At 35.9% G+C, this 9,600-nt stretch overlaps 1 protein-coding gene across 1 annotated transcript; it reads left to right on the forward strand.

Annotated features, from left to right (window-relative positions):
- Positions 1-2,674: 2,674 nt before the first annotated feature.
- Positions 2,675-3,771, forward strand: LOC134633749 (signal-regulatory protein beta-2-like). The gene is made up of 3 exons (XM_063482767.1): positions 2,675-2,717; positions 2,827-3,156; positions 3,401-3,771. The coding sequence occupies exons 1-3, from the start codon at positions 2,675-2,677 to the stop codon at positions 3,769-3,771; spliced, it is 744 nt and encodes a 247-aa protein (XP_063338837.1).
- The last annotated feature ends 5,829 nt before the right edge of the window (positions 3,772-9,600 follow it).

The following is a 9,600-nucleotide window of genomic DNA, read 5'->3' on the forward strand; positions in this document are numbered from 1 at the left end:
TGTGAGCTTTCTCTAGATACGATGTGAGAGAAGAGCTATAAGACACTTCAGCAAAATAGTTTGTTTTTTTTATTATTATTCATCAACATAAATCTGTAACTGCAGCATGACTAAGGAGGTCTCCATGTGTCCTTTTCTCACATATAATACTTACTAATATTACAAGCCATTCCACTTTCATTTTTTAAATAAAGCATGGTCTGACCAACTTGCTGAAACAAAAAAGAGATGGGAAGAAAAGCTCCTTGTTGTGTAATCACAACCATAATATTCTATATTAAACTATATGTTCAGGTGTTACTTTTTGCTATTTGTATAGGCTGGACACAGCACTGGGTCAGGAAATTGCAAGAAATTACTTCATTGAACTCAAACTTATTGAACCTCTGACATATTTGTCAAAGGTCCAGAAGCAGTTGTAGATAGGCTAGCTTCTTAAATATTGTGTTTTATTACCTAAATCTTTCTACTGTCTGTACAAATATTTAAGTCTTGAATTTGAGATGCAGCATTTTATTTGCTTTTTGGGTTTTCAGTCACTTTGATACAAATATCTCTGTTGAGTAAGAAGCGTTCAGGTCAGTGTGTTTATGTGACACCTCCAGATCAGTGTGTCTTTTGTGACACAGTGAGAGTGGCGCTCTGAAGTAAGCGTAGAGGATAGAGTGTGACCACAACCATTACTGGTGCAACTGTATCTTACCGCTTAAGTAACTGACAAGCAGACTGGGTGGGTTGTCACTGATAATGTAGAGTTTGTAACTGTCCTTTGTAAGGAAAAAGATCAAATGACAAGATTTCGAGTCTTTTAATATTTTGATCAAGTGCAATAAAAAGTAGAAAACAACAGAAATGAAAAATGTCGCAAAGTATTTCAGGCAGAGCAGTTTTAGGTTTTTGATACAGTAAATCCTACAATTACATAAAATGCAGTCCACTCATTGCCTTTTTTTTTTTTTTTTAAATGTACCCTCTCCATTGGTCTTCCAGTTCAGTTTGTTGTTGAAGTGGACATTCAGGTTAGGATTCCTCCTCGACATCAGCATCCTGTTCCAGTAAGACAAGGGCTTTATAATAGTACTCTTCTCGTTGAAGTTGAACATTAATCCTTTGATTTTATCCCTATGTAGAATTAGATGATTTCTCTCAAGGCACACCACAAAATATTCCTCTAATGTTCGGCATTCCTCCACCTGGCTGTCAATTATACATCACTGCAGCATCGTCTATAGGGAAAATGACCTAGAATTGTTTTGAAGTATATACAAGACAAACAGAAATGGAAACAACACTGAGTTTGTTGACCAATATATATATAAGATAATAAGAGAGTGTGAAATCCCACCTTTTTCATAGGTGTTTTTCATAGGTGTGAAAACATTCTAGGGGACAATCCAAGTTACAATTAGCTAGGTAACCCTCTAATGTATTTACCACCCTCTCACATATCAATCAATGGCATTCTTCAATCTCATTGTAATCGCCTACTTGAATTCGAGAAAATATTAACATTAGACCCACTACTTTCATGTAACCAACAAATATTTAAGCTGTAGCCACCTGAAATGTTGAAATGCAAATTTTATAGATTTTTTATGGTCGCTGCTCTACATTGTCACTTCCTTTGGAGATGCTTCTTTAATCAGTTTTGGCAATCATAATCTTAGCAGTTGCTACTTATAACGTAAACCTTGGAGCTATACAGCCTTGCATGGAGCAAGCATAACATTATTAGAGCTTGACCTACAAAAGATCAGATCCATCAGCTATTTTTTTAAATCGCCTAAAAAAGGTTTCCCCAACATTTGGTAAATATAGTTATTTGTGGGCCATATCACTTTGCTTTATTTTTTGTTGTAAATGGAACAAAATTTTAAAGTTTGCATGGGAAGATATGTCCATCTGTTTTCTTCCACTAAGCCAATGAAAGTAAGGTGTAATCGGAGAGGACATGCAAACTCCGCCTGGGTCTCAATTCAAACCTAGAACCTTCTTGCTGTGAGGTAAAAGCGCTGACTACCAGATCACCATGCTGCCAGATAAAGGGACCTATAACTGCTATAAAAATAAATGCATTTGCTTTTTGATAGTGTAGTGCACAATAACTTAGCTAACATAAGAAACGGCTTTCTAAAGCATTTTAGTGGTGTAAAATGGTCTGTTCAAATGCAGAACCTAACCTAGTTTTATTGCCTAAACCTAACCAGGCAGAAAGCGAAAATAAAAACATGTGCTGAGTCAAAGCAAAGCTTTAAGATGTTCCCAGATAGGACTTGAATCCACTTACATACCTAGATTATAACATTATATTTTTTATTGTTTTAAAGTAGAAAGAAGCTCAAGAAGTCTATTTAGAAATTCTGAAATGGATTATTGCCAGAACGTAGAAACAAATGACAAATTAATCATTGGAGAACTTGCTGAAAAACTTTAAAAATGCCTTGTATTATACTTAAAATGAGTGGCGAAATGGCTAAGCAACAGACGCTTTACTCCTCAAAGACCTGGATGAAACAAAGTGACAGGAAGTTCACTTCATTCTGTGATTCTGATCTATATATTCTGTGATAACCAATCAGCCAATCAGATCCATGTAACAGTTTGACATAAAAGGTCCAAGTACCTCCTACAAACAGTGAAATACTTACAAGTCCATAACAAACGACAAGTTAAGATGATCGTGTTGTGGGTTACGCTCCTTCTTCTCCATCAAGGATGTAAGTGCTTTTTCTGATCTGGTTTTGAATCTATGCTGTTTGCTTGGTGGTTTTCCTGTATCATTGTGAATTAATGTTTTAGATTTCTGTGTGTTTTCTATTAAATTAGATACACTTGTTCCAGTAACTACAGTTCAACTTGGGGAAACTGTCACCATCCCATGTAATCTGCCAGCGATTCAGACCATTCGTAAAGAAGTCCACTGGTACAAGCAGAGTGCCGGGGACACTCTGAAAGTAATTTGGACAATGAGGGAATCTGCAACACCTAAGTTTGCACCTGAGTTTAATAACTCCAGACTGAAGGTAAATCAAAATAAACACTTTACCAACCTGACCATTTTGAAGACAAATCAAGAGGATGAGGGAATGTATCACTGTGGATCCACAGAATGGCGTAAGAATACTGAATGGACCGGGACGTATTTGTTGGTAAAAGGTAATGATGTTCTCTACCTTCATGGAGTTTTGCCACATGCTTCAGTCTTTAAAATTGTACAGTATAAATTATAACAACAGCTTGTTAATTGTCAAAAGCATGATCAGAAAACAGTTAATATACTAATACAAATTTATTTTAATTTACATTTAATTTGCATCTAATTCATTTTAAAGACACATTTTATAGATGAAGTACATGAATCCTTCACAATGTGCTTTGTTAACACATTTATATTAAACAGGAAACACACAGAGAACATCAAACTACACTTTTGTTGAGGAGAAAGTCCATCCAGGAGACTCTGTGACTCTTCAGTGTTCAGTCCTCTCCAGCTCTAACAGAAAGACATGTCCAGGAGGTCACAGTGTGTTCTGGTTCAGGGAAGCAAATACATCTCATCCTGGCATCATATACACCTATGGAAACAGACATCATGAATGTGAGAAAAGATCTGAAAATGAGCAGACTTGTGTTTATCGCTTGTCTAAGAACATCAGCTCCTCTGATTCTGGGACTTACTACTGTGCCGTGGCCACATGTGGAGAAATATTATATGGAAATGGAACAAAACTGGACAGTCGAGGTACCTGTGATTACATTAATGAAAGATAATATTCACCAGTCCAGTCCAGAACATCAGTCTATAGTTTGAAGATTAAATATTAACTCACTTTGGTTTCACATTAACAGTAATATAATCTGAAGGTGATATTAAACACAACTTAGTTTTTGTCAAACATAACTTGATTTTTTACTTTTAATATTGTTTCAGAAACAAGAGTGTGGTCACAGACGGCCAGCAGCATAATTTTTCTACTGTGCACTGTCTTGGCTATAAGTCTGATTGTTATAGTTGCCCTCATCATCAAGAAAAACAGTGATCATTGCAGAGGTAATTCAAATTGTATAGTTCTCTATGAAAAAGAACCACATAAATTTTACATTTATATTAATTGTTACCTGTATCTTCTATATTCAAGCTGATATCCAGAGGAAATATTTTACTGATAAGAAGAAACAAGAGGTAAAGAACTTTTTTGAGCTTTTTGTTTTTCTAATATTTTGAGATTTCTAATACATTATATTTACTCTGTTTTCCCAGCATAAGGACACATGGATGTTTTCTGTTGTTGTTTTTACCACAATGAAAGCTGATGGATGCACAAAAAAGTATGCAAAACCTATGAAGAAGGAGCAGATCTACACAGCTGCCGAGGCTTTTGTCTTCGGTTAGGAATATTTACCATCCTTTGATATGAAATTACCTAATTGATGTTTGCTTAGACATAGTAGGGTTTTTGCTGTTTTTCTATATATATTAGAGTTTAAATGTGTTTTATAGCAAATGCATCCTGATAATGAAAATGTTGACTTCTGCATACAGCTATAGTGACAAAGTATACCTCTTTAAATTCAATGGTCTTTGCTTTTTTAGAGGTAGCAAACTTGCTAAAGATCAATTTCAGTACCTGCTTCTACTTTTCCTCCTAATTCCTATGGAAGGATTCAAAGTTTTTTATTCTGCATTTTAGCTTAATTTTTGTAACATAAAAATGATACAATGTAATATGTTTTGTCGTTCAACTGAAGTTGTATTTAGCTCATTATGAAACCTGCTGGGAATGGGTTTTTTAAATTGTTTTATTATGTGTTGATATACACCTAAGAACTGAAAGGATTAACATTCCTATCGTGGTGTGATCCTTTGTGGTCTGATTGTTGCTTTTCTCTGTCCTATTTTCTTACTTCCTGTCTTATGTCCCGCTATTAATGAAGCTTCAGATTTATTGAACAGTATGGATGGTTTCAGCCAGGGGAATCACATGTCATACAAGTCTACAGGTTTTAACTTTATATAAAGCGAACAGCTATTTTCATCTGTACAAAAGACAATGAAATGTGCAACAGTGAGCAGTTAAAAGGAAGTTTTCTGCATCATTGTATAGGAATTTTGACCAAATGTTTGCAGTCTTGTTGTAATGAAATATCTTTTCTTTTTTTTGTTCCATATAAGTGACATAGTATGTATGTAAGGGGACATGTGGTAAACACATCTAAGTAATGACACGTATGTTGGTGCAATGAATCAAAGTAAATGCATTTAGTTCAGTTACTCTTTGTTTCATTGCACCAACATGAATGAAAGCAGTTTAGGTGGCCTATACTGAGAGTTGTAAATGTCCAATCTAACAGCATGCACACGGTCTGGTGGTGACTTTCTGTCCTTGTGAAGCAATGGCAAATGCATTGGTTCTTACATAGCACTTTTCTACTCTAAGTACTCAAAGCTCGTTATACAACTTCCCTCATTCACCCAAATAATTTTTCTGTGATTTTTCTAAACAAGTTCTTTCTATCTAACATGCACACACATGACATATGCATCGGATGCAATGTGGGGTTAGTATCTTGCCCAAGGATATTTAACTCAAACCACCGACCTTCGGATTAGCAGATGACCTGCTCTACCTCCCGAGCTACAGGCAGTCCGAATGTAATCCACTCCTACGTAGTTCACAGTCTGAAATGACAGGCATTTCAGATTTTATTTAACTGGGAATAATGCAGGAGTCAGAAACATTTGCTTCACTTTTCTTTCGGGAAATATTCTAATACCCAATAGCCAAATTTACCAAATTGCTGGCTTTGTGAGTGGCATTTATTTTCCCTAAAAAAAAAAAAAAAAAAAACCAAGAGAGAGAGCTATGTTCTAGGCAGTGCGATCTTACTAAAAGTCATCTAGAAATGAAGACATTTTACACTTCACTGTTAAGCTTGATACATGTCTTCTATCATGTCAGAGAGATTAAGATCCCCTGGCTGACTCATCTCCATTCAAAAGAGGGATAAAAGGACTAAAAAAAGTAGTAAACCAATAATAAAAAAGTGATAAAGAGTGTTACATCAGAGTTTATTTATATGTGACTCTGCTAATCGTTAATCAGGTTAATTCAAGTCAAAGTATAATCAAGTGTAAACCTAATTAATATAATAAATGAGAAAAAATAGTCTGGGTAATGAAAGGATTCGAACACTTGACCTTTGCACTTGGACAGCAAAGTGAACATGAACTCTGAGCCAGATTCTTTGTGAGGGCAGGAGTGATGCCTTGTGTGTAAGGTTCTTAGGAAGGAAGTATTGAGTCACTGAGGCAGAGCTTTGTCATTTTAGCAACTGGTATAAATATAGAGAAAACACAGGATGAACTGCAAAGGTTTGTGTTTAAAAAAATGTTCTTTTTATCTTTTTATGTGCCAATGACAAACGCAAGGTAATAAAGGCTTACACTCAAAAAGATTCCGAACCAAAAGGTTATTTTAGCAGGAGCAGCACATAACTCCAGAGCAAGACAGACGTCTCAGCTACTAACTATTATTAATGTTAAGGACTAAATGTGTGTTTTAGAAGTCTGAATATGTTCTTTTCAGCTTTTCACTTGTGGTTTCAGTGAATGCTGTTCTGCATGTCAAGAGCAATGAGCAAAGCAGGACATAACATCTTTACTTTCAGACCAAGGTTAGGTACCATTTTTCCATGCTATGGCTGACCACAGAAGCTGTTGACTCAGAACAGACCACACTATGAGCTTTCATCAAATATAAAGCAAGTGAAGAGCTACAAGACACTTGAGTGGGCTTTTTTAAACCTTTATACAGGGACAAATGCTGCTCTCTTAAGGTTAAAACAACAAATAAACACCATAGTTTTGCAATTTTGTAGTGTATAGTTCTGTTTTTGTTCATGCTGTAGTAATGTTGTACAATGTAGATCATTTTAATCTTGACATGGTGAAAGTCCACAACTGTACTAAATGATGCACACTGGAATATATTTCTTTGATGATGTCAAACTTCCTGCACAACGCTGTAAAATGCTGCTATTATTAAAACAAGAAAGAAAAAAGAGTAAGGTGAATTATCAGCACCTCCTCTCATTTCTTTGCAACTACATAGGAAAAAAAAAACCAAACCACAGTAAAGTAAAACTAGTCCCAGCATGACTGAACAGTCTGAGTGTGTCCTTTTCTCAGATACCCTTCAACAGCTCCTCTAGGCTGTTCTAATTTAAATATGATTCATGGTAATAATATAGTGTTATTTCAGTTTCCTAAAATAAATAAGACACTGGTGCAAGACCAACTGCTTGAGATTAAAACAGAGACACGGAGAGAAAACCCCTTTGTATTCACTTCTCTGTTTGAAAGCTCAACCACAGCAATGACTAAGTTGTCATGCAACAAGTTTGTCTATAGTTATCTCTGTGGGTTTCAGGTGCAAGTAGTGTGTGTACAAAAAACAAAAAGCAACAATGAAAGAAAAAAAAACAGATTAGAAAACGGACATGTGGGAGATTTAAAAATTGTTACTTTTTAAATTATATTTTGCACGTGTTACCTTTCCTGTTTGCAGAAAAAATGGGAACGCAGGCTGGACACAGCCTAGTCTGACTGAATCTGTACTGTCTTTTATCCAAGTCTCAGCTCTTTTGTTTACTTTGCTTTTATAGATTTATTCAAACATGCATCCCCACTTTAGTCAAAAATTTCTTATGACCTCCAGGTTAATTTGTTCTTTGCGTAAGAATGGTGTTCTGAAGCGAGTGCAGAGGATTAAAATGCGACCGCAATGACTTCGTTGACTCTGTACGCTGGTACTTGTGCTTCTTTTGGTTTAAGTAACTTTCGCTGTTTCTGTCCTTGGTGTGCAGAACTGAATCAGTCTATTAGAGAAAGTAATGCCTGTCCATTAAGTGGTTCAGAGGGTGCTTAAAATGATCCATGATGGATAATAATTTATTTGATTTAAGAGTTTGGTTTGACTGAAGCATTGCAGATATATCCACCACAGACTTCCACAGCTGTAAATAGACACATGACATTTTGTGTCATTAAAATAATTAATCTCTTTGTTAAAAATGTTTTAAAATACTTGTTTCTTTTAGGTTTCATCGCACTCTCTGAAAGCCCTCTACATTTCTTTCATGAGAATAATAAGCAGTTGCACATGCAACAGCTACTGTTACAGACAAATGCTGCGGTAAGCCATTTCTCCGCCCTTTGACCGACCACTGAAGGCGTTTCTTCAGAACAGGCCTCACTGTGAGCTTAAACAGGATATGAAGTGAGAGAAGAGCTACAGGAAGGCTTCAGGAGATTCGTTTTAGCTAAACAACGGATTTTTTAAATGTATACTTATTGATTTGTTCATCAATAGTTTGGACAAGCCACTTGCCCACCTCTGTGCTAAGTGAGGTGTGTGACAACACACTATACCAAAGCTTCATACCTACAGTCAGCAATGAAGCAAACATTTTAAGATATTGACAAAGAGGCCCAGTTGGGGTAGGGGGAGTGATTGACACTTCCTATCTTCCATCAACAGCTATGAACAACCACAAATAAGTGTGATAAAAGTGGTCAGTGTAACTGAGAAGGTGATCATGTGCACTTTTTGTTTATCCTTTAACTACTTTTCTGTGCTGTTTTGGTATGGATAATACTTGTAACGGTTATATAACGTCATTCTACATGCTTTTTTAAAAACTGATAAAACAGTGCTTCAAGGCCAGCTTCCTGAGATGGTCGAGAGCGAAACAGGAAGAAAAGCCCCTTTGTACTCACACCTTTTTTGAAAGCCCAACCACAGAAATGCATGCTGCAAAGTTTCCATGCATCATTTGTTTGTCAGTGACGACTGCTGTGAATTTGTTTCTGCATTTTGCTGCAAAAGATTATGTAAAGAAAAATCTTTTTTGGGGGGTGGGTTAAACAAAGATATTCAGTGTTGTTCATTACAATTATCCTAAAATAATTAGAAGCTGGGCACAGCAAAGTGTCAGTGGATCACCAGTTTACTGCATAGCAAAACTCCAGCTTGTATTCATCTCTCTCTCTCTCTCTCTTTGGCAGTAAATAGTGGTGAGGCAGACTAAAAATGTAGGCTGTGAGCGGGACTGTGAGATACAACATTCAGATTTCTAGCTTTGACTGAAACTGAACCAATGATGATGTGATTTTGCACAACCTTTTATAAACAACTACACTGTCAGACCATTATGGCTTGTGGTCAAAAATACATCAGTGCTAACACAAAATACTCCACACTTAAAGATTTTCTACAGTTTTCTACAGTCTACAGTTTATTATATTTTTTACTGCCTGTAGGTACAGAGTAGTTTTGCTTCAAACCTACACACATAATTTTGGGAATTATTTGATGCAAGTGAATCATTTATAGTGTCAGACTTTTTGCTGCTTTCTTTGTCCTAAAAATAATATAATAAGTATGATTGCTTGATAGTGATGAAAGAGAGTTTGAGTGTCTTCTATCTTATTATTTCTGTTTAACATAACTGGTGTCCCAGTAAATTTGCAGATGCAGTGGGACAAAAAAGTGAACTGGTGAGTATCTAACATTAGTTCAAGCTAAAGCCTAGCAGCCA

This window comes from Pelmatolapia mariae, linkage group LG2 (genome assembly GCF_036321145.2).
Source record: "Pelmatolapia mariae isolate MD_Pm_ZW linkage group LG2, Pm_UMD_F_2, whole genome shotgun sequence".
Classification (NCBI taxonomy): domain Eukaryota; kingdom Metazoa; phylum Chordata; class Actinopteri; order Cichliformes; family Cichlidae; genus Pelmatolapia; species Pelmatolapia mariae.